Genomic DNA, 27,123 nt, shown 5'->3' with positions numbered 1-27,123 from the left:
TAGTACCGAACACGTATGGCTACTGGGTAAATATACCCCATATATATTTACCCCATAACTTTTGCAAGTGGTAGGTGGGTGACTGCTTAGTGCTTTAAGGTCTTATTGAGTTTGATAAATTACCACTAAATACACAATTTTCGTTAAAATTATATATTCAAATGCTCATAAAAAAGGTCTATGTACGTATAAAATATGAACTGTATTGGGGAGGTATTTTAAATTTTTATATTTATATCCATGTCTATGATTTATTATCGGTTTTATCTAAATCAGCATCGGCGAGGTAGTCGAGATAACAGAATTGAGACTCGCGGTAGTAGGGATAACAGAAAAGTACCTTTTTATGAATTAATATTCGAATACGTCATATTCGAGTAATTATTCCAAATTATTTTCAAAAGTATTTTACCCGAGTCTGCTTAGAAAATAGAAATAATAGAACCTAACTACCTGGGTGCTGACACAGTTTCTGGTTGGAATCGTTTTTCTTATGCACAGTGATAACCGATAGTTATTATAATGGTTATTAATATTGTTGAATTCAAATTTAACACAATTATTTTCCATTAAAGTGACATCTGAACAGTTTCAATTCCGATTGACGAGGACACGATATTTATGCATATATTATGCTTAATGATCGAACCCTATGCGGTATAGGGTTTGTATAGGCTATACCTATAATAGTTTTGCGACTATACAACAAAGCAACTCAACTTCCCGGTTCTTTCTTCCATTTCTTTTCGGACAACTATTGCTTGTTAAAACAGTCCAGCGTTATTTTTTTTGTTACTACTTACTAGAACCTCAAGACAAAAAATGTTTAACAAATGTCTCTTTGCAGTTCACCGGAATAATAAATTTTCAGTCTGATCCACATCCGTGACGTCACTGTCGTGGCACAGACGTCGTGACTGACGTGTTCTGTAATACTAATAATATACTATTCTGTGTTATCCATAGATAACCTTTATAATATCTGTGGTGTTATCAGCACTATAATAATATTGATAACAATAGACAATATGATATAACATGATTTTGTTGTTTTGTAAATAGTATGGTAAAAATACACATTTTTTTAACTATAAATCTTTAATATTTATGGAAAAATAGCCATTGCGAAAAACAAACGTCATGACTGACGTAAGCTCGTACAGAGACCAACACTTTAAAGGCTCTCGAGGTGAGCTGGACAAGATATTGCGCTTGTCTACGACCATATACATTGGAAACTTGGCGTTTTATACAACGGAGGGACAGATATACGAACTGTTCTCGAAGTGTGGCGATATTAAGCGCATCGTCATGGGCCTGGATAAATTCAAGAAAACACCCTGTGGCTTTTGTTTCATTGAGTACTATACAAGGGAAGATGCAGATAATTGTATGCGGTTCGTCAACAGCACCCGACTGGATGACCGCATCATAAGAACAGACTGGGACGCCGGATTTATAGAAGGCAGACAATACGGCCGTGGAAAAACAGGCGGCCAAGTTCGGGACGAGTATAGGACTGATTATGACATTGGCCGAGGTGGTTACGGCAAAAACGCACAACCCAAAGCAGACATGATAATATTCGGCAGAAACAAAGATTCCCTTCCTATGGAATAATGCACAATTTCAACGAAATCTGCACCGAATTATTATTTTTAAATATATATAATTTTTTTTTCCAATCATGTGTAAATATCCTACCTACCTACCACTTGATTTTGTAAATAAATAAATATTTTATATGTTGTAGAAGTGTATTCATTCAATTCAAACTCAAATTATCAAATTATGATCATGTTTTATAACATTGGGATGTGACATTTTTAAGTTGTTCGCACAAATGAATGATTATGCATTGCTGTGAATATATTAGCATGAAAGAAGAACCTTTGTATTTGACCAACATTTGGAAACTGCTGTTCAAAGTAAATATACTGGACCATAATCATATTATTGAATTGTGGCACTCTTTTCAGTTTGCTTGTTTTATTGTTTTTTTTTTTAACAATATTTGTAGTAATTATTATATAATTAATATTAATGAACGATCAACTTGTTCAAAGCTGTAGCCATAAATTCAATATTTAATAAATACAACTCTTAGTGAATTAATATATAAGTTGCTACTTACCAACTATAAGTAATAAAGTGTCGGTTGACGGCTGTAAAAAATAAAAATAAATACTAAATATCTACTTATATTAATAGATTTTCATTTTAAACTGTTGGTCCAGTCAATAAAAATGTAAGTCGAATAAAAGAAACAATAACAAATTTAAAGTTATACGTGAACCAAGTTAAATTATAGCTTTAATGAAACTGTATTAAAATAATTAAATGTACTATAAATATTTATAATTATATGTTAATAATACATACAAATGTACTTCTTAGTATTTTTCTTTTAAAATTGATAAATTAAAAATCTATAGTATTTATATCAATGGTATTGCTATTTTGAATATATGTAGAGACCAGTTATAACTTTATAAGGAAAGATAAAAGCTTTTTATTTCATGACTCATAACAGTCAAAAGCATGAGCTCTCAATATTATTCAAAAACATTTCACATTTAAAAACATATGCATACGCATAACCAAAATGACAAAATAGATTTTAAAATCTAATGATGAAAATTATTTATTAAAATAATTACATAATGTGACCATGATGTGGCATGTTGAACATCCATCCTACTATTGCTATTTAAAATAGTAAGCTAATATAAAAGGGCATTTAGAGATGGATTTGTAGTGTTAAAATCTGAGCACCTTCAGAAAAGACAATATTAAATTATTTGTATTTGTGAGTGTACAGTAAGTTATAATCAGAAATAAAATATAATTATTTAACAAATCAACTATTCTATATTTTTACTTCTTTAATACATAAAAGATCAAACTACTACTAAGTGACTATCACTTCTATAACTACATTAAAACATTTTCTTTATAAAGTTATATTATTTTTTATATTGCTACTATATTATCAACACATAATTGGTTTACATTGTTTCAATGCAGTGCCATTACTCCTCTTTATTGTGCTCCTCAAGGGTTTTGGCCTACCATATTAATGAAACATTGGTTACATTGTTTCTCTATTCTACTCTTCATACTCTGTCCGCAAGTACGGTACAGCATTCTTTTATATTTGGACATTGACATCGGCATCATTATAGTGTTAATAGTATTCCACTTTCTGGTCGTGCCCGTGTTAGATATAAACACCAATGAGAACATCATAATTACAGTAACTATGGTAGCCACTGTGACTTGTTTCTATTTTGCCAAGAAACTCGCAATCAAATCTCATCTTAAATATGATCTAGAAATGACAAATGTCAATGGAAGAAACGAAAATATAGTTTTAATGAATGAAACTGTAACTATTCAATGCATTATTTGTAAAAGGGATGTACTGTCCAGAACATATCACTGTCTTGTGTGTAAGAGTAAGACCTATGTGATTCAACAACACATCATTCTTATTGGTATGATACTGAGGTCTATTGATGTATAAAAATCATAAATAAATACAATTATAGTGTTTTATTTATTCGTAGGATAGACCGACGATAGACAGGAAAGCATAATAGGAAACCATAAATGACTGGTCTGGTACTCGGTTCAGTTTGGTTTACATTCTGATCAAATCTCATCCTGACTACCCTATGTCAACCTTTCAAATTTTTTTGCAACAATCGTGTAACCCGATGACTGTAGTGATGTAAATTATTATATAATGCATGGCTAATTATATTATTAGGCGTGATATTAAGTAAGACAATGTTAAATATATTATTATATATTATCATAATACATATTGATTCGTTAAAATGTATACATATATACATTTTTATATCAAATATCGAAAAGATACCTCTTGGACACTAATTAAAAAAACGTATGACATTTAATAAAAAAAAAAATAATATAAATAATCTAAAATACTTTACGTTTTACCGTGTAATTTCTTGTATTACATTTACAATTATGTTAAAATTTCTACTGGTTTTACAAGTTTAATACTATACTATACTTTAATTTAATAGTCTACTCTTATATGCACTAACATTTGGGACCTATGCATTATGATTATTTACAATAATTAATAAATAATAATTATATTATTAATTATTATTGTAAATATTATTTAAATTTATGCGGGAAATGTTGTTACAGTATATTATATCACTTATCAGTATTAATATTACGTCCAATCAGGAGTCAGCCGGACTCTTTTCATAGTCATTCGCGATAGAAATTGATAAGCTGTAACGGGCACGCTTTGTATCATACGACATACACACACTATCATTATTAATATGTTTAATGTTATTAATTTTCCATGTGGCCCTTTACAAACCAACCTCCGCCGGCCTAAAAATTAAATATTAATAAGCTTTATTTTGTTTTATTGGTTTCACGCCAGACGTGAGAATAGCCAGTATTCGCTTGGCTTGTTTTACGTCGGATGTGAAAATAGACGCATTTTTAATCATGAATATTTCCATAAGCTTAGCGTCAAAGAAGACCCGGCATGCCGTTCTAAAACCTTCGTCCAATCCACCGATTATTTTCACTCCTGGTGAAAAAATTAGAGATCAAACAGGTTTCATGAGGTAAACATTGGTACACCAATACGCTCAAATTATTTTTCTGGCTAATTATTTATATTAAAATAAATATGGAACATGCTCCTAATATAGTATTATGGTCTTATTGAATTATGATACAGTTAATAATTCCTATCTATATTACAATATTAAATAAAAATAATAGAATTCCGAGTTTTGGTTTTACCTACCTATATGTAGGTAATAAAATAATGGGTATCTAGTATATAGTAAGTTATTAATCTTATAAAGGAAATAAATAATTGCCCCCAAATAATTTGTTTATGCTACCTCTGATCTAATAATTTACCTATAGTTATTTTAAATTTTATAAAATATTACCAATATAGAGGTCATGGAACTTATGTATCGGCTGGGTCATTGAAGGCAACTGTAGCAGGAGTAGAACAAAATATTAATAAGCTAGTCACAGTTAGTCCATTACGGTGTCGATATAATGGAGAGATTGGCGATGTAGTGATTGCTCGTGTAACAGAACTGGTGCATAAACGCTGGAAAGTAGATATAAATGCTAGACTGGATGCTGTGCTACTGCTAACTTCTATTCAACTACCAGGAGGAGAATTAGTAAGTTAAAGTTGTAGTCTTAAGACAATACTAAAAAGTAATATTTCTATTTTTATAGAATTGTGTTTATACTATGTTTTATAGAGAAGAAGAGGTATGGAAGATGAACAATCAATGAGAAGTTACTTGAGCGAAGGTGACTTAATTAGTGCTGAAGTTCATTCTGTATTTGCTGATGGTTCTTTATCATTACACATGCGAAGTTTAAAGTATGGCAAGGTAAAAAATTGTATAATTCCTTATTTTACTGAAACAGATATTTAAATAAAATTTTGTTTTAACAGTTAGGACAAGGAGTATTAGTAAAAGTACAATCCAATCTAATAAAACGTAGTAAAAATCATTTTCATAACTTGTCAGCTGGAGTTAGTGTTATACTTGGTAACAATGGTTACATTTGGATTGAACCAACAAACGACAATAAAGATCCTGTTGGATTTGAAGTTGATCTTCAACAAGTATATTATTTATTTAATTTAATATATCATTCAGAATAAAAATTACTATTTTTATTTGTATAGGTAGTTGATATTGGTGATAGACAAACAATATCAAGAGTGCGTAATGTAGTATTAGCATTATCTTATTATAAAATGCTTATATATGATACAAGTATACAGTATGCCTTAGAAGAATCAAACAAGTATACTGTAAGTATTAAAAGTAAAATATAAATAGAAAAGTTTTATTGCAAATATCTAGTATATCTAACATTAAGTTTTAATTAATAATATATTCTTGATCCGGACACATTTTCTTCCTAAAATTGAATTAATGAAAAATATATTGCATAAAATATGTATTTTATTAAAAAATAAAGTATAATAATATTAAATTAATTATTAATTTAAGTCTTACAACACTATTACACTTCATTATATAATTAATAAACTATGTCTGTCTTAAACATATTACTACAATAGAATTTAATTGTTTATTTTTAAGTTTATTACTGTAAGACATGTTTAATATAATTTAAACATTTAAATAATTAAATAATTAAAAAAAACCATAATAGAAGCTTAGAATCTATAATACACTCGGGAGAAAATATAAATTACTTAAAATGTCGTAAAATCAATATTTACAGAATAACCGATGTAGATTATTGTTTTCAATGTATAACACAATACCTAAGACTGAAAATGTGAATTATTTAAAAAAAAAATCTAAATAACACATTTAGTTTTGATTTTAAATAATTTATTCAATAGACTTACCTATTTTATTGTGTTTTATTTTTAATAAATTATTTTATCAATAATAACCATACAAAATTAAATCAAAGAAACATTTATTCATATGATTATAATAATTTTAATATAATTTTTTATAATTTATTAAAGATTCTCAATATCACAATTTTTACTTATCTAATTTCTGATCTTAAAATATAAGCGTAAACCTAAAATCCGATTCCAATTACTAAATCAAATTAACATTACATCATAATTCTATTATTTTGTCATTAATATTATTTGCTTGTATCAATTGAAATTTAACAGCTATTATAATCAATTACCATGTTGTAATGGAAAAATATAATAATTGTATTTTACACTGTATTTCATATGTTTTTTTCCCTTTAATTATAGTTATTGTATGAAATGAATTTTTAGAATTATAAGGATAAGAATAACAATTTAGGATCAAATTTACCAAACATGGATAATATGAAAAATGGACAATAAGCTTAGGAAAAAAATATGATAAGAGCAATTTTAGAATTTTACACTAACCGTTACATTTTGATTTGCATTACTTAGATATTTCAATTTTCACTATAACAATGACTTATGTCTTAAATTTCTGATTTAAGTACACATTAAACATCAAAAACAATGTAATTACAAGTAAATCTTATGAAATATTAACTTGCACTAATTCCATTCCAATTAAACAAGAATATTATATAATTATGTTTATACATTTATCTTAGTAAAATATGCATTAAACATTATTCAATTTTATTTGACATAGTATTTCTAAAAAATCTGAATTATATCTACAGCAGTAATGAATGTATGCTCCCTTTGTCTTTTAGGTATCAGATTTATTAACCGCAGAAGCTTGTTATGATATTGCAAATCTTACACGCCATCGTTTACAAGCTATGGGTGAATAATAAAGGAAAAAACATGAAGACTATAATGATATACCAGAATTTTGAAGTATTTATTTTTATACTTAAACTTTTTATATGACTATATTAAATAGAAGTTTTATTCTGTGATATGTTTTCTAAAAAAAATTAATCGTGAATTATGTTCAATAAAAATTAAAAAGGTTAAAAGGTTGACAATATTGAGTATAATAGCTATACCTATTAAATTCCTTGATATACTCTCCTTTTTTTTTAGTGAATTTATGTTTAAATTGTGTTCGTTTTGGATTTGCCATAAATGATTTCATGTGTGAGCACTCAGACATTCAATATTACATATTTACTGAACATTCATTAAACAACAATTTAAAGCTCTTATATAAATGTCTAAATAATAATCAATAATATCGTGTTTAATGGACAATACAAACTGAAAAAAAAAATTGTTTATCTTTTTCTTTTATAAATTCTTATTGAGCATTAGGCTAACATTACAATAAAACTTTTTTTTTAATTCTATAAAATACCAAAAAAGTATGCAATACCTAATTAGTAATTATTAATAAATATCAAATAATCATGTTCCCATCTGTAGGTTGAATATTTCAGCTAATTATTAGCCTATTAAATTAATAATTTAATATTAATATGTAAAAATTAAAAAATGATTCAATTATACAAATGTTAATTATTTCATTAAAATTAATGAAATCTACAAACTATAATAATATTATATAAGTGAAAATATAAAAACAACAAAATTGTGAGCGTAAAATTAATAATGATAAAAAAAATTATTTTCAGGAACTAAATGTTTTTATTAGAATGATTTCCAAAAATCACTTCCAATTTTTAAAATTGATCGACAATACACTTATACAACTATAATAACAAATGAATCGTATAAAGCTGTAAACAATAATAACATGTTAAAATATTTATCTAAAAAAACAAAGGTTACCAAATGTCATGTATTTAAAAATATAATTATAATATTGTTGACTAGGTAACTACATTGTTTATTAAAATATTATGTACAAGGTGCAACATACAATATATAATTCTCATCTTTATAAAGAAAAGCAATATTACTTGACTAGAAATATTAAAAAATAAAAATTATGAATGTTTTTATGGTATTTCATAAGTGTTATATACAGGACAATTTAGTACACTACAACTGTATATAACACTTGTTACAATAATTAAAATTTAATTATGATAAAAAAAGAAATATAGTTTATATTCTGTACGCTGAACATTACTCATAAATGATATACATTTAAATTATAAAATCTAGGGTTGGATTCTTGTTTCTCTCAAATAATCACTGTACAAATCAAACCACATTATAGTACTGCATACATAATTACTCAAACAAATGTTTATTCTATTGTACTGTGAAAACTGATTTTACAAAAGTATTCGCCATTATTCGTATTCCCTGTCTGACTGATATAGTAATTATGGATAATATATACAAAGTAAATACTATGCACTACATCTTTGCTAGCTATATATGTTTATGACATATACAACTGAAATTCATTTTTATATTTGCACCTCCAAAAAAGTCCATGGTATAGTTGTGTTGTAACATCGCTCTAAAGTACTAATCTAAATAAATTGGTGTTGTCAGCGTTTATCAGTCTCACTAATAAAACATTTTAATTTAATTTTTACTGTGACATTTTATAATAATTCTCAATGAATTGTGACTTAACAAAATGAAAATTATTTTATAAAATATAAACAACACGAATGTAAAACTATATCCCCATGTCCGATGAGCGTGTCTTGGTAGTACATAATATACTACTACATGAGCGCGCATTTCTCCCGTATCTTACGGCCGCGCATGGACTTTTTTTCGGGCTGCAGCGATATGTTCCTATTCTTCTCCAGATTGAGAAGCTCCTGAAACAGCTCCTTGACGTTGTGGTTGGTCTTGGCTGATGTCTCCATAAAATGACAGCCCCACCGTCGAGCCTCAGCATCACCTTCTTCGGCTGAAACTTCTCGAGTGTCATTCTCATCACACTTGTTGCCCACCAACATGATTGGTATTGATGGAAGCTCCGACGCACCTTTGGTCTCTTTGATGACCTGTCAAAAATTTATTATTTTAATCACAAATAATGATTCACACTTGGTTTTATGTTTATGATAAATTGACTATAACTTAATAGTAAAGATAGAATGGTAATAATTAAGACCCAGAACTTGATGCATTTGCATCTTCTTTTCTAATGCTTACATTTGAAGCTCGTATTTACAGAAATTTGATTCATGTAAAAAGAATTTACTGGTACAATTTTTATTTTTCATTTTTAGGGAATTCATTGCTTTACGGTCTTTTTTTTAGTATTTTTGGTGCATGTTATTCATTTTTGTACTTTTTTTTTTTACATATATTTGCATTTTTCTTGTTGAAATTTACACTTTATTGGAACACATTCAGTTTCCATTATAGCTTGTCAATTATTGATGTCCATTATCTTCATCGTTTCTTGTTGCAATCTGTGATTATTTAATAAACTGAAGGCATATACTATTATAGGCCCGGCTAATCAGAAAAAAATATCCCAAAACTCAATTAACTTATTTCTAATTGCAAAAAAGTATTTTTGAATGCTCCTTCAAAAGTAAAATTTTTTAAAGAACTAGCACTTATAATAATTATGATACATGAATCGTATAAAACGTACATTTTTAAAAATGTTTGGTATTTTTGTGGTCATTTTTGAAGTCATTTTCTGATGTTTATAAGTAATTTTAAAAATTTTTAAAGATTTTTAGATTATCAAGTTCCGGGCCCTAGTAATAGTTTTTAAACGTTTTTTCTCATTTTTTTAAGCAACGCTAGACTAGCTACAAACTAAATTTGTTCTGTAATACATAGATTCAAAATATATTATGCTTATTTCACTTTTTAGATTCTGAATTTACCGATGAACGAATTAATTTTACAATGATGTGTTGTTTTTTTTTCTGCCTTTCGTCACCTTTGGGGCAGTAAAAATACTTTGATTTTCTACTTCAGCATCTTTTCTTGTAGGAAATAGAACCTAGTTGCTCAACTATTAAAGTTGGTACTTTGGTAGGTCTAATAAGTAATAACCGTTAATACTTTAAATTGTCTAATATTTATTTAATCTATTTCTATGCGTGATAACAATTTTACGAAATATTTTGACTCTGAGCAATTTATAGACATTTGAAATGTTTAATTTTTTTCTATAAATGTCGATAAAAAAAAAATTCGCTGAATCAAAAAATTTTAAAATTGTATACAAGGTTCTTCGTAACTTTTTATAATAACAGTTAAAAATTAAAATGTTGATAAAATTTATCAAAATCACGAACATTTGCAAATTATTTTGTAGTTAAAAATGTATAAAAATGTTCAATTTGTATAGGTTGCTAATGATTGAAAATTAAAAACAAGATTTCTCATAAGTATTTCATACTTTAACCAAACAATCTAAAATATATATATAAACACAGTTTTATTTTATAGATATTTAAATAAACAATTTTAGTTATATCGTTGTAATTTAAAAATATTGTTCGTAACTTTTAAAGTATATTATTTTATTTTGTGCACAAGACATTTTCAATTTCAATGTTTTCGGAAAAAATTAATTCAACCGTTTTTAATAATGTCATAAAATATTATAGGTACCTAATTAGTAATTAATAATATAGGCTGACAAACCAGAATCGCTCAGAACCGTTTTTCGTATAGGTAGGTACAATGATTTTACATTAATATTTAATTTTAATTTAACATATCCATTACAGTGACCCACAGACCACAAGATAACTAATGTATAGTATTCCTATTACAGTATTACCACTCCTATTATTCCTTATACCTATTCTATTAATATTAAGTATTGCATAATGTAAAATGTTGGTAATGTTATTAGTAAGTTTTATATGAACAACATAAGGAAGATATTTATTTTTACTACGAGCCAAAAAATATTTTTTCTCTCCTGATATTGATAAAACATTATATAAATTATAAATTATAATACTATATACAAGCTTAGTGTCTACATTTTTTTAACCATGCGTATTGGGTATAGATTAATAAATGTCTAGAATTTATTTAAGAAGTACCTATAAAACTGTATTTGCGTCAGTTAAAAAAAACCTTATACAATATAGCCATATCATAATTTATAGTACCTACCTAATAAAATAATTACGTATTTTCAACACAGACTGTCCTGAATGAATTATGATATGTGATTGTATTATTGTCCGAAGACTTTCGGGCAAATAAACATAAACCAACACAGTTAAGTTTTCCTACCCACACGATAATAATATTATGTAGATAATACATAATACATACATTACCCTTCCTATCTACCTCGAATAACGAATTGTACAAACATTTGCCGGCAGTTTAGTTTTCCTGCGGGGACGAAAAATAAAAGCAACTGAAAACCTCTCAGCCCTCCTCCAGTCCTCTCCTACTTAATACAATCGATAAACATGCGCCAGTTTTTACTTCCTAGTTTCTACCAGTTAATATTATCATATTATTATAGATGTTTGCGGTATTCCGTAAAAAATATTGATATACAATGGACTTGGGCGTATATTGTATACCGCTTTTCTAGATTTCGGCCAACACAATATATTAAAGTCTGGCGCGTAGCCATAATATATATTATATATATTTTACACGACGAGGGCCAAACGATAGCACAACGTTTATGGGCAATGTATAATTATATAAATGTATCTGCGTGTTATAGTTACCCAGACAACAACGACGGACTGACTTTTAAATTAGATGACGTAACGATATGAAACCGTAGCGTGGTAAATATTGATTCTCAAAATACCTTTATTGGCCATGGTACTATGATATAATAGGAGGTACCTATACGGGCTACGACTAGCTATATAGTCATTCAAGCATATATTATACGATATACCTACCTTAACATAGCAGTTATTGGATCACCAAACGCATCAATTAAAAGTACCTAGTTACTAGTTAGATATCCACGAGAGAAATATAAATTATTATGCAGTACTTATGATTTGCGTTTTGATATTTTTTTTTGAGAGAGAGAGAGAGGGGGGTTGTAAATTTTTTTATCGCTCTTAAATTATTTAATTGTATGCCTAATAGGTAACTGTATTTCAAATAAGTATCTAATTACAATATAGATCCGAATCATAAAATGCTAATTGTAGGTCGTTTTATTATTCCCACTTGTCAACGAAACAATGTTGAAAACTCTAATAAAGAAATGCTCTTGAACTTAAATAAAATCATTCGTCGTTTTTCTGGAAACTAAACGCAGCATCGGCACACTGCACTGGATCGTATTTTGGATACAATGATTCATCGTAGATTTCAAATGTTAAGACATCCATTTAGGGCCCGTATTACAATAGTTGAACTCCGGTTAAACCACCGAATTCGGCCAGTAAAATCAGTGGTTCAAGCGTAACCAAGGTTTAAGCTATGATTGTAAAACGGGCCCTTAGTTTCCCAGCTGCGTTCATACATAGGTACCATACTTTTTGAATATTATAAACGGTATGACTATGTTTTTAGCTTAAAATAAATAAAAACTACTATTGAATATTAATTATTATTGTAGGTGGGTATAATAGTTACCTAGTACTATTAAATATACAATCCTGAATCTCGTAAATGTATTTTACTGAGTACCTATTGAATATTCAAGTAAACTAATGGAATACTAATTAATATTGTATCTTCGGGATTAAATCAGTAGGTAGTCGTGGATTGTCGGAAAATGCGTACAGTCGTTACAAACGAAGAATATTGGTACGGTCATTAGAAATCAGGATTTCTCAAACTAAAACCAGCCGCAAAGTATTGAAGTATATAGGTAACCACTCTACTTTAGGTACAGTGTAGTAGTGTACAGTTGTTATAGGTGTCAAGTGTATCTGACTAGGTATCTTGTTATTGAGTAAATCACTGTAATGTCTGAGTTAAATTTTAATTAAATTATAAATCATTGGATACAATGAAAAACGTTTCTGATCGAAATCTGTCTACGTTGCGTTTCCGAAAGGAAAAACATATTTAATACATTTCTAGACATTTCTACTCTGAAACATAGACTTCCAGTAGGTGGGCACTATATAATATAAACCTAACTATTTATAATATAATTGTTTATAATTATTATCAATAAAATAATAATAAAAACGTCATTGAATAAATTATTAAATGTAATGTTATTGGCATCCGCATTAGGCATCATTAAACTATAGTGTCTGCACTCTGCAATCTGCAAATATTTTATAGTAACGTACTTCCGGTACTGGCTCATTATCAATGACATGGAAAAAATTGGGATTTATATTATTTTGTTTTATGACAGTATAAGTCTGTATAGAACACGTAATTGTACGAAAACAATAATATTCTGATTTATCACAGATACATTTATGTGTTACTGTTTTGCGATTTTATAATTATTAGTTATAACTTATTTCTACTATTCATTATAGACAATAATATATTTATCGGAATTTGGAACCGAAAAAACCAACAAAAAAAAACCTAGATACATCAAAATAGGTATAAGTTTCGGTCATAGTACCTATTCAATAAACGTTTATATTAGCGTTTTCAATACATGACATAATTTTAAAAATATTTTGTTTGTTTTGATGTATTTATAAGCTTGAAAAATGTACGATTTTTTTTTCAATAATTGACGATAAACATTTTTTGGATCGTCAAAAAGCTTAACTATTTAATACAAGATTCCTTATAAGTTGTTATTATAGCTATTTAGAAATACTAAAAATACATAATATTACACAGGCACGATTTTTTTTCGTCCATAGGCTGACAAACTGTTTCTCAGAATCAGTTTTTGTATGCAATGATTTATCATTGAGTTCATATTTAACTCATAATTTACAGTGATTTACACAATGACTCGATACCTACTGTACCTAGCTACATCAGAATGGTTACCTATTTCCCCCCGTTTATTTTCAAAAATACTGAGCATTTTCAATTTTGACCTCCTTTAAAGTACTGACTAGATCTAACTTGCTACCAAATAACCTCCCTCGAAGTTGAGGATCGGAGTATTTTTTCTACTAGATAAAGTGTCTTCAGCAACAAAAATAAATTTTTAAAAAAAATCATTGCAAAATTAATACATTCTTTGCTCTGCCGAGAATCTAAAATAATAATTCGTATACGTCGCCGTCATGAATTTTGTTTATGATAGGTACAATATCTCATATTTCATGTGTAAGATAACAATAATGATCAATCATGTCGGTTAGTTCTTCACTTCTGCACTATGTACCTACCTACCTATATTAAACAGGATGAATGTACCTACATTGAAAGACCACGCGTCATGAATCTAAGATGCATGATTAAAATTTAACGCCTATAGGAAAAATAAAATATCGATTTCACTTCAAAACAAACTCTGTCATATTATTACTAGTTAGTGGTTAGTTCAATAAATAAACAACAATGGATTTCTTTTTTAATACCTTAGAATTATTTAATTAATTCTATTGTAAACTGTTATTATAATCACCTATTGTACATTGATAATTGTTTTTATAGTTTTATTTGTGTGTAAAATTATTATTATTATTATTATTCAAGTTCATTACATTTTAATATTTTTGGATGTCGAATTTTTTGAACCCCTGTGAATATAGATTACTGGTATTATACCTCCATATTACATTAATATTTGCTAATAATTAAATAGTTACAATATTCCTCTTGCAGTAATTATTTCATTTTTTTTATTCAAAATACAATAGACCGCACCAATGTTCCGTTTACCAAATCGCTAATGGGGTTTTAATTTTTATCCTAAGGGCGTGGCCAATAACCTAGCGACACGAGTATCTTATAAACGTACACAATGAAGATATAAGATCAGATACTAAAAATTAAGAAACCAAAAAAAATAAATAAACATTATAATATATTACAAGTAATGTGAAAATTTAAATTCAATTAATCTATCCATAATCCATATAGTGAACATTTAATTTGAAGTCACGTACCTACCTACCTAAAGTGATCTACTATTTTTATAATATTATAGTTATATTAGTGTACCTACCTATTTAAAAAAGTACCTAATGATTAAAACTTATAAGACAGCTATAATGATTTTCCGATGTTGGCATAGGCGTGTCCAGACCTCATCCGCAGGTCATGCGCAACAGTGGCATATCCAGGGGAGATTACTGTACCTCCCCCCCTCCCCAAAAAAAAAAAAAAAGATAAAAAAAAATTAGATTAAGGTTTAGGAATAATATATTATGACCCCCGAATTTTGAAATAAGCTTTATCAACTGATAATAAATTAATAAGTTTTACTTTTTTTATTAGGAATAAAAAACAATATTCCTTTTATACCAGATAATTAAATAACTATAGGTAGGTTATATGAAATTGTATTTAGTTCTTAGTTTTAAAATATAATTATTTTAATACGATAATAATACTTTTACAAATGTTTATTTTTACGTGATGAAAATCAAAAAACTTAATACGAAATCAGAAACTTAGAAAAAAAAGTTTATATTATGCACCCCAATTTATAATGTACCTAAGTAGGATCAAATTTCGCAGGTGATGCCTGTGAATGACAGGCATGACCTGTAAACACGCCTATGGATGTTGGTATTATTATTATTATTTTTTTTGTTAAAATTTCTTACAATATACATACAAAATAACATATGAATTGTAAAGAATATATATCATTGAGCCAACAAGCTTAGGAGTAGACAGTACAGAGGGAATATATAAGTTATAGGTAGTACTATATTATTAAGTGTTTACTTAACATTCACGAATACGCACATTCCCGCAATGCAACTGCAGTGTATACATTTATAACATAATATTACATATTATAATATTATTATAACATAGGTACCTAGTATAATAATTAATAATGAATAATAATACTATACACTTAGCGTACGGTTTACCAGTAGGTGTATCTATTTGCTAGCTCTCCTGCTCCCAAGTAATTATTGTTGTCTATTTCTTATAATAAACTTGTGGTGGATGACAATAGTAGATATTAAAATAATAACTTTTGTAATTATTTATCATAATCATGTTTCACGTCAGAGCATAATAAATATTATCATTGAAAGATTCCGAGTGGAGCGATGAATATAACGATTTTACAATATAATGTGTTTTTTAATTTTCTATAAATGTCTGTGTATATAATTCGATATGTAGAATATAAATATGCTTGAATTTTCAACAACAGGATGGTTTCTGATAGCAAATTGGATGTTAGGATCTAGTTGGTACTTTTAAGAGGTAAAAACAAAAATTCCCAATTCTTTTCTTAATAATTAGGAAAAACTGAAATTTTTTCGTTTTCTTCAAAATCGATATTATTTGTAGGTGTAACTCAAAAACAAATAACTGTAGATATACGTGCAATTTTCACCAAATGTTTATATTAGCATTTTCCGTACATGAATAATGTTCAATAATTTTTGGCGCTTTTTGAATTATCTCAGACATTTGACATTTTCCATTTTTCTAGTTTTTTTTTTTTTTTTAATTTCGATAAAACTTTTTTCATTGGGTCAAAATAATGTAATACAATGTTCCTCATATGTTGATACGTTGATTTAGCAATTTAAAAATATTGAAGATACATAGCCACAACTTTAAATTGAAAAATTAGTCTCATTAACATTATTCGGGTGAATTTGGAGCCTCCGCCTCTCTTCACGTAATGGCACATTTAAATCTATAATGGGACATCAGCCCCCCCCCCTGGCTAACGCCTATGGGTTTACCTAACATTTCCGACTCTCCAAGATCGGTATAACATTATATTATGGTGTATTAGACTCACATAAATATCGCGCGTATTAATATAACGAGCCAGTGAATATGTCTGACCTATTTCCCGTATACGATTATTACAATATATAATATAGGTACTGTATAGTGTATACTCGTATGCATACAATTTTAAGAGCGCAATTGGTATATCGACCCTAAAACGTATAGAGTGCAATTTATTGGTATATGAAAAGGTAATTTTAAGCGCAATTGGTAAACTCCCCCCAGATAGACCGGTAAAGGCAAAAACAAAAACCCCTCTCCTGCAGCTGCGTGCGGCTGCTATTAGTGCATATATTATGTAGGTAGGTAGGTACCTATATCAATGATGTGATAATTTTGAATTGATTTCGTGGCAGATAATATTATTATCTATACCTGAAGATTTGTATGGTTCAGAATTCTCTAAATAGAGAACCCTTGATAATTTTGATCAGCACGTCTAAAGTCTTTGTATAGTAAAAAGGTAAATCACTTCAATCATCAAAAATGGAAGGACTTGTGGAGACCCCGGCGGAGACTTAGTAGGTGTCTATGACTATACTATTAGTTAAGTGCCAATATGTACCCAGTGGCGTCTGACAAAGACGGATTGATCATCGGTAAATTGTCGGCGATAACCGCGTTTTCCTAAGACGAAAGCCGGCTCACACCTTCGTGTTTCGCGTCGTGTTTTTATGAAGCTAGTACCTACCTCTAGTCTTTACTATAATGTTATGTATCTATACTGACTAATACTAATAAAATATACACATCGTCGCCGTCGCCTCTGACATTTTGGCAAAATCTGCCCGCCCCAAACGGCCACATGTGGTGCACCCATATGCCATAACCAAGGTCCAATAGCACCCGCATAGGCAGAATTAAATTTTACTCGGGGCAAGATTAAAATCCAATGGCCAAATTAATAGATTATTGTATTGTGGTATTCTATACTAATATATCTATTCTAATATGCGTAATCACCGTTAACACATTTTTATTTTAGAAATATATTATAAATTAAATGATACGCCAACATGCCATATAGGTAATGTAATATGTAAGGTCTGAGTCTCGGGTTTGCTATTCCATCTCCGCGTATTGGCAGTTCCTAGAATTGAAGGACACTGCCAATACCTACACGAAGATAGAATACTAAACATGCAAAGGCTCAAATCACGAGGGTTGTGTCTACAAAGAGCTCTAACTATCGCCGAGTCAAGGAATAAGATTATCCCAGATGCGTGGCAGAATAAATGGATGAGAAAGAGACCCGGGGGCATCCATATAGAGAACGCGTGAACTCCAGTCTCGATCATTGACCTCTCTACGAAAATCTAGGTCAGACCTAACCGCATACGTATGTGACTAGGAAAATATAACGAACTCGTGTACTGCAAATCTAAATTTAGAGAGAGCCTGGAGTGCAATTGAGGCGCAAGTGTGCAGTCGATGCAACACTTAATTTTGGACTGAACTAAGGATTGGGATTTGGAGGACTTCACTAACCCTTGAGGCAGTAGCCTGGCAAAATTGCTTGGATGTTGAAATTGAAATATGCGAATGATGTGATATTTTATGTGTTATTGCTTATTTTGCTTAAACACTAAATAAAATATTTATTTATGTTAGTTGTAATAATAATTTATTATGTTGCATTATACGACGGTTATATTTTATTTAGTGCTATTGTTCACATATTGCTATGTCATACTAATAAATAAATATGATGTATATGGTACTAAGTTAGAGTTGACAAAAGCTCGGGTTGGGGGGGGGCAATGGCCCTATTATCCCCCTCTCCTGCGGGCATCCTTGCTACCGTGTATTCTCTGCAGAAAGTGGCGCCGACATAACCTAACCAATATAACCATTTAGCACCGTGTCTACGCACCTGCCATATAGGTCGGAGCTCCTCGAGAGACTGTCTGGACGTGCACGAGTACACCAGTATGAACGCGTGGCCCTTAGACATGGACAACCGCTGCATGGCGGGGAACTGATGCGACCCCGTCGTGTCGGTGATCTGCAGCGTGCAGATGTTCTTATTGCAGCTGATCACCTGCCGGTACGTGTCCTCGATGGTCGGTATGTACGACTCGCGGAATGTGCCCTTGACGAACCTGAGCACTAGCGAGCTCTTTCCAACGCCGCCCGCCCCGAAAACCACCACTCGGTAATCGTTGCTCTGTTCCGGCATTACGACGTCGTGTCGACGGCTATTACACGGCTACTGCAGTTGCAGACGATAATACGCGTGCTGGACCTGAAAAATAATACGGTGATTATTGTTAATATTTGTTATGAAATCAATAATAATTATGGTACGTAAAATATGAACAATTTACAGGGTGAGTCAACCCAAGTACCTATGCTTACGGTTTTTGTAATTTGTTAGTATACTTTTACTCTTTATACCATATTTTCAAATTCTTGATATATTATTAATTGTATGTACGATTTACTTCGTTAGAAGGGTTTCTGTGGATATACAAACTTCTGTTTTTCAAATGAGAACCATTAATTTTAAAGGACTATAATATCCTTTGTATTAACATTTTAGTAACTTAAAGAACTACTTACTCGTTTGAATTTTGAATTTGACACATCAAAACTTTCAAAAAAATATTCACTAAATAATTTACAGTAAAAAAGGGATTCTTATTTGGAAAACAAATGTTTGTACCGCGACAGGGCATCCTCAACTAGTAAGAAAAACCTTTAATATTATGGTCTTTTAGCATATTATTTCAAAATTTCAAAAATCAGAATTTTAATAAATTCATTATTAAAGGAAAAAAAGGTTTGATGAATCACGTTGTATACGATAACCGATAGGTATTTACTCTGAACTATGCTCTGTACGACAATATTCTACTGTACCTACTACTAAACTGTTCTTCCGTCTTCATTAGCGCGCAGTATATATTGTTTAAATTTATATTTTTATATATAAGTTATAAATTATTGTATCAAACTGAAACATGAGTCAAATAATAATTTTATATTTATTTAAATATTAAAATGTATTTATTTATTTAAATTTATTATTTTATAATAATTCATTTTTTTATAATATTATCTAAATTCTGAAATATGTACACTTAGTTACAAATACCTGTCACTAAAAAGAGGTTATTAATATTGTGTTCATTTTTTTATAAGGGTTAAAACCGAAGTTCGATATATTTTGAAAAACCGAAATTAGAACCGAAACCGAAATTTTGGGTTTTTGAGAACCGAAACCGAAACCTAAACCCAAACCGATAAAATCATAAAGATTCCAGTCCCTGATCTAACCTAATATAGGTACCTAATACGGATTAACCACGTTTACCACGTTTTATTGTTTTTCTTCGCATTATATAACTGTAGACCGCATAATGGTGTAAAGGCATATCTTAAAGTACATCGATATAAGAATGATAGATAGGTAGGTTCAAACTTTACGTTTCCGGTAAGTTCTATGTATCTCACGGTTGAACGCAAAAATCGTGTAATTCCCGTGCAGTGAAATCAGTTTCCAATTTTTAATTATAATATAGACTTCGAGTTTCAAGATTAATGACATCGCGTTCAGATATAAATGTTTATAATAATATGTACTAAAGACTTATGCACTTATGCTAATCTAAACAAAACACAAACACATAATCAACTTAGGTACAGCAGCTTACATGTTTTGTCGCTGATTTAAAATATAAACATTAAACAAATATACACACAATATATCTAGATACGTAGAATATTATCAATCGAATAAAAATTAAATTATGGGTTATAGGTTTATTGAGAGCTTTGCATGACTGCAAAGTACAAAATATATTATAACGTATTATTATGTAAGTACTCCTCACTTAGTATTTTATTTTTCTGTTGTAATATTTTTTAAATTAATAAAAATAAAAATAGTTGATAATCATACTTGATAATCATATTTGGTTTTTTAAAAGTGGTATACATCTAACTCCCTAGATAATATACTCACAATTAGTCTTAATTAATACACATTGACTATTATACTATAATAACTTCATCAATAATAAACCGTCAATAAAAAGCATCATTTCATAATTCAAACAAAAAAAAATGTTACATTATTGATATGATGGTTTTTTTTATATAAATTATTGTTTAATTAATATTTGTTTATTCTTAGTTTAAAGTTTTGACTCGTACTTTTTTATACCTACGTAACGTTAAGAAATATTCTCATTTTCAAAGAGTTATTTGGCTTGATTTTTATTTTTATATTTTTTTTCACGATTAAAATATTTCCTTTATAAAAGAAATAATAACAAACCTTAAACAATTTTAACAATGAAGCGAATTATCTCAGTATTTATCTCTGATAAGAAATATAATTTAATAAAAAGCAACTAATAAAAAATAATTGAAAAGAGGGATTAAAGTAAAAAATAGTTTTGATTGAATATCGAACTCAAGAAAATACCTACCATAAAAGAATTATTTTGTTGGTAAAAGTTATTATTATTCTCCTTTTTATGATTGATTAACACAATAATTGTATTCATAAATAAATATAATTGGGGCATAATCGAAAAAAATATATATACAAAGGACTTTAAATAGATATCTATATTATAAAATATATACATAAATATTATATAAGTAGGTACTTACATGACCATAAATAATTTCACCAATCATCAGTATTTATTTAGGTAGGAACCTACTTCTAAATCTATTTTCAGTTTATTATTCAAATTGAACGATTCTAAAAAGCTACACATTCATTCAAATATTTTACATTTTACAATATATTAAATTCTTTGATAATATAATTACGCTATGGTATGAATATTATCATGTAATACTGAATGGCTGCATTTTATTCTTGACAAATTAAACATTTATCTATATTAAACCACATCTATTAAACAGTTTCAAAATAAATATAATTTTAAAAAAGATGTTCTTATTTTTACCAATTGTGTATAGGTAATTTGAAAAATAAATGATTAATTACTAATAAATAATTTTAAATAAGATAAAAATAAGTTATAAATTATTATGGTTCTTCAGTTTAATTTTCATACTAAGTAGCAATCAAAAACAATTCTCTTTCTTGATCAATATGTTTAAAATTCTTCCAATTGTAGTATAACGTAGAAGTAAAAGTCAGCTGGATGATTTATTTAAAATAAATCTCTTGGTCCATTACATTAAATTGTTTTTCTTTTATACAACGAAAACATTTATTTATTCTGTATCAGTTTCAAAAATAAAAGTGTAAAAAGTTTATTTATTTCCTAAATAACCAATAGATTAAGTGCAGGTACAATTTAAAAATGAACGATGTATGATACTGGTATATAATATATATATATTGTATATATTTTATATTTTATTATTTTATTTATTTATTAACAATTAACAGGCATTGCTCTTTGAATACAAAATAGGTACTTCGATTCATTTTTGATATAAATAACAATATGTAGTAAACATAATAATAAAAATATTTATAGCGTTAAATAAAATACAAAATTATAAAGAATTTAAAAAATAAAATGAAAATGATTAAACAAGAAAGGTTGAAACTTCATAGACATTAAGCGTCGCATCGTCGTTTTGTATGTAATCGTTTACATCTTATTGCTTTTGAATTGGGGAATATGAAATTACTTAGGTAAATGGAGAACTATTATACAGTACTTGGAAAATTACTTTAAAAAAGGAATAAGTTCATGTTAACATTCATCTTGTAGATAAGAAACTAAATTGTTTCTCTGGCTTAAATAAAGGAACTAGTTCCTCTTTTCTAAATATAGAAAATTGTTCGTTCCACAGTAATTTTAAAATTGTTTTAAAATATAACTATATAATTTGTTGGTTGTAATAAATTATTTAATTATGTAGTTATTTTGTTTTTAAAATGTTGAAAATGTTGAATTTTTTATTTCATACAAGTTAAACCTTTAAAACTACCGTTACTGATTTGACATTTTGTAAAAATTGTCAATATTTTCGTACATTATCGTAGGTATATAAGTTTAATTATGTAACCCATTATATTTACTAAATTTCTAAAAAAAAAATTATAAAAACTTTTACTTTATAAATTATTTAAATTATTATTTTTATACTTGAGAATAAATGAACGAAAAAAAGAACAAATAAAATCGTTCATGTTCCTCTGAAATTGAATGAAATCACTGAAACAAGTCCTTTAAACAAGTTCCTTCCATCACTTATATTATACACTATAATAGTTAAAAATTATTTCTGTTCAACTGCCAGTTAAAACCTTTTAATAAATTTAATTTAATAAAATAAATTTTGAATTGATGTATGTGTGTATCAATCTATCACCTGCAATGATAAAATGGGAAATTTAATAGTAATATAAATTTAATAATTATTTAATGTAAAGAAAACAGCACAATATTACTTTAAACTTGTATATCGATTATAGACTAAACATATTTTTAAGAACTACCTAATGTATATAAATTAACGTATTTTTTTAATGATGACAAGAAATTGTCGAGTGAATATTAATTATTCAACATTTAAATAAATGAAATAATTAAATGTGAAATAAAGAGGTCTAAATCGTTTAGGTTAAGGCGACTAAATTGCTTTATTGACAGACAACCGGAGCCACACACAGAAAACAAAGGGTAAGCCAAAAAATATTCCACTATAAAGTCTAGAAGCGTCGTTTTTTTTCTTTTTGTTTGCAAAGAATGTATTGAAAGTTTGCACTTTGTTGTTTTCCAGTAACCCACCCACTCGTAAACCTATTCATTCAACTATCCAGGTAAACTTTCATCAAAATCCGTCAACCTTTTAAATAGGTTACAGACGGCTCATAAAATAAATAAACAAAAATGTAGGTCACCAAATTAAAAAATGCATGTCACTTGTCAATGGTTCATAAAGTTGTGTACGCCTGATAAGGCATACTTATTTCTATTTTTTTATAGTCCGAACATAATTCTACAATCAGCATTTATACCATTGAACAATAATATATTATTTAATGTAGTGTGCACTGCGCACGATGATAATAATATGTATTTCACGAATTCACGATCAAACGTAAAATCGTGAAATCCTCGAAATTATAATATTTCTAAGATCATTCCCATACCGTACCTAAAACCTAACCCCGTGAATATACTCCGCCATACGACCTAGCCGTAAAATAATAAAATATACGCACGTCATGGACCACCATTAATCATTCGGAATCGTCTAAACTCGATTTATTATTTAATATTTGGCCGTTAGCAAATACCACAAGGGTATTATGCGTCTAATATTATAATATCTGCAAAACCAGCTAACTCCAAAGGCCCACGAGTTGTAACTACAACACTCTGTATAGTCACTCCAACTGCATTCCGTAGGTACACTCGCATAATATAATATAATGTCACTGGACATATTATTTAATAATATAATATATAGTATGGTATATACCTGCTGCAGTGGTGGTGGTCGATCGACGAAATTCGTCACTTTCGTGTTCGTCGGCCGTAAATCACACGATACTCATTCAAAGTACGCACAGTGAACGTGCACATGGTCATTACCATACGTGACGTATAAGCGGAGTAATAACACACATAATAATATTATATAGGTACAGTATAATATAATCTATACCGCGTAGTTCGTACACAGAAGCATATACTTTGAGCGCCACACACAGAGCTAAATTTTAATATGCGATATATTATTATTATATGGTGCATGCACATGTGTATCGATCGTTTTCGCAGCATATAATTTATATGTATATGGAAAATAGGCAAAATATATAATATAATATTATTATTAATAAAAAGCGTTTACCTATTTCTGATTCACTATTTTCGTATTACGGTTTATATAAAAATATCACACTGCGGATCGTTGTTGTATCGCCACATAACAATACATATTATACCGTCGATATGACCTCGTCGAAAATCGCGTATTTTGGGTCCAACGGATCCTACATATCATGCACTTATCTTATGGTGGGCGTGAATGCGTGATGATCGGCTGTGTATGTGCCATGGCGTATAGTGGCGTATGTAGGAACGATTATTTTTACTATATTCCGGGCCAATTACATATCTTGGCGCGGGGGAGGGACGTACATAAAGTAAGACGTATGTGTTTTAACTGAACCCGAAATTTTGCTATAGCCCCCCCCCCCCCCAAAGACGCCTCTGGTGTCGTAGAACTGTTGTTTTTTTTTCCAACTTCCTAGGCGCCAGGCAAATAAAGCTTCGTCTACAACTCTGTTCACGACTATACGCGTACAACACGCAGCATGATAATAATATTACCGTTACAGCGTTGCCTACTGACCTGCGATCACGTCTCGGCCGTGCGGCCTCACCCGCGTCCTCTTAAGACGACGATCTGACGCGGACCTCTGGTGGGCGTAGCGCGGTCGTATTATTATGATGACAACTGTTCGCGTACGCTATCGCTGCCGCCGTCGCTCTCGCCGTGTTCGTCGCGTCTGCCGTGCCCAAGTCCGCCGCACCAGCAGCTGCCGCGGTGGCCGCGGAGTTGGTCGTCTCGGTCGCCGCGGCCAACGCCGCCACGTCCATAACCCCGAGCGCAGTAGTTATGATCGGCGCGCGGCGAGACAACGGACGGACGGACACGCGACGAGTACGGTGCACGCGCCGGTGACGGATGTGACTGCGCGACGAGGACGGGCGCGCGGACTGGGCGCGCGCGGATCGAACGCTGGTGGCCGCGTACGATATCACGGCGACGATATTATTATTATAATAATAATAATATTGCGTTTTCTGCCCGTCGCGCCGACGTTGAATGGGGATCGCGTGCGCTCGTATAAACAGCGACAATTATATGCGGTCTACGTTACATATATATACGTGTATCAGACGATTCGCTGGCTCCCTTCGGCAGGCGTGTACACGGTGCACTCGTGTCGATGTCAACGCAATAATGTATAAAATATACGCGTCTTGGACGTGTCGGTCGACCGTACGCTCGGACGCGCGCGTGATGTTTAAAACGAAATCTCGAAATAAACAAACAGAAATAATAATGTAACTGCAACGGCGGTAGTAATAATAGTAATAGTAATAATAAAAGTGGTAATAATTTCGCACGCACGACGATAGGAGCACGACGCGTTGGCGGTGGCGGTGGCGGTGGCGGCGGCGGCGGCGGTCGTCGTCGTCGTCCTAGTTCGGGGGTTGCCGACGAATTTTATTTCATTATTATTATTTTAGATTTTTTCCTCTCTTTTCGCGTTTAACGTTTGCGTCGCCCGTGCGTGTGCGTCGCGCATCGGTTGATCAATACAAAGACGTAGTCGGAGGCGTCAGTGGACGCGGGGGTGCAAGCGTATGTGGGTGGTCGGTGGTTGGAATGAAACGGGGGTTAAACGGGTACGCCGGAACACCCGACTCCGCCGCCCGGTCGACCCGGTCAACGGCGTATACATAATATAATGTAATATGTACATAATGTGTACACAGGGTGATTCGACGAACGCACGTTCGTGCCCCCGTTATGTCGTTATGTGTTTGGCTATAACACGCGGTTCAGTTAATGTTGATATATATGTTTTTGAAATTTTTTCATAGCTGCAGGTATATACTCTGCTTGAAGACCACATTTTTCTTTGTGGCGTTTATAAACTTTAAAGCGGTTGTCGTTTCCAGCCGAGGCGTTATTAAATTTGTATTCCACAATCATGCACTCCCCTCCCCCTCCCCCTCCTCCTTTCAATGTGAATTCTCATGCAGATATGATTAATTCTACGTTTGAAATTTTTGTGTGATTGCAGAAATACTATATTGTTCTTAGGACATCGAGCAGGATATTGAATCCCAAACTCGGTAAAATTGCAATCTCAATGGGTTTCAACGAGAAGACGAAAAAAATGATCCGCATAACGGTTCTCAGTAATAATTGTTAGGGGCACT

At 30.2% G+C, this 27,123-nt stretch overlaps 4 protein-coding genes across 6 annotated transcripts; 3 read left to right on the top strand and 1 right to left on the bottom strand.

Moving 5' to 3' along the window:
- Window positions 1-1,041: 1,041 nt before the first annotated feature.
- Window positions 1,042-2,115, top strand: LOC100163642 (nuclear cap-binding protein subunit 2-like). Of its 2 annotated transcripts, XM_008186613.3 has the most exons (2): window positions 1,042-1,691; window positions 1,754-2,115. In XM_008186613.3, the coding sequence occupies exon 1, from the start codon at window positions 1,141-1,143 to the stop codon at window positions 1,618-1,620; it is 480 nt and encodes a 159-aa protein (XP_008184835.1). In that variant the 5' UTR covers window positions 1,042-1,140; the 3' UTR covers window positions 1,621-1,691; window positions 1,754-2,115. The 2 variants fall into 2 exon arrangements, with proteins under 2 accessions (XP_008184835.1, NP_001155582.1); NM_001162110.2 differs by lacking the exon at window positions 1,754-2,115 and having other exon boundaries at window positions 1,061-1,745.
- Window positions 2,116-2,430: 315 nt separating this feature from the next.
- Window positions 2,431-3,926, top strand: LOC100572126. 2 transcript variants are annotated; one of them, XM_016805879.2, is made up of 2 exons: window positions 2,431-3,497; window positions 3,575-3,926. In XM_016805879.2, exons 1-2 carry the CDS (start codon window positions 3,080-3,082, stop codon window positions 3,583-3,585), a joined length of 429 nt encoding a protein of 142 aa, XP_016661368.1. In that variant the 5' UTR covers window positions 2,431-3,079; the 3' UTR covers window positions 3,586-3,926. The 2 variants fall into 2 exon arrangements, with proteins under 2 accessions (XP_016661368.1, XP_016661369.1); XM_016805880.2 differs by having other exon boundaries at window positions 3,570-3,926.
- Window positions 3,927-4,316: 390 nt separating this feature from the next.
- On the top strand, window positions 4,317-7,512 carry LOC100165683 (exosome complex component RRP4). Its single transcript, XM_001950255.5, has 6 exons — window positions 4,317-4,628; window positions 4,973-5,210; window positions 5,295-5,429; window positions 5,495-5,668; window positions 5,732-5,860; window positions 7,255-7,512. Exons 1-6 carry the CDS (start codon window positions 4,507-4,509, stop codon window positions 7,333-7,335), a joined length of 879 nt encoding a protein of 292 aa, XP_001950290.1. The 5' UTR covers window positions 4,317-4,506; the 3' UTR covers window positions 7,336-7,512.
- Window positions 7,513-8,111: 599 nt separating this feature from the next.
- On the bottom strand, window positions 8,112-26,498 carry LOC100159535 (GTP-binding protein Di-Ras2). Its single transcript, XM_001951141.4, has 3 exons — window positions 25,520-26,498; window positions 19,083-19,454; window positions 8,112-9,420 (listed from the first exon to the last, which is right to left on the bottom strand). The coding sequence occupies exons 2-3, from the start codon at window positions 19,386-19,388 to the stop codon at window positions 9,133-9,135; spliced, it is 594 nt and encodes a 197-aa protein (XP_001951176.1). The 5' UTR covers window positions 19,389-19,454; window positions 25,520-26,498; the 3' UTR covers window positions 8,112-9,132.
- Between the last annotated feature and the right edge of the window lie 625 nt (window positions 26,499-27,123).

The sequence above is a fragment of the Acyrthosiphon pisum genome, chromosome A2 (genome assembly GCF_005508785.2).
Source record: "Acyrthosiphon pisum isolate AL4f chromosome A2, pea_aphid_22Mar2018_4r6ur, whole genome shotgun sequence".
NCBI lineage: Eukaryota > Metazoa > Arthropoda > Insecta > Hemiptera > Aphididae > Acyrthosiphon > Acyrthosiphon pisum.
The sequence above is the reverse complement of the archived record's forward strand: the minus strand, read 5'-3'. Positions and strand labels throughout refer to the sequence as shown.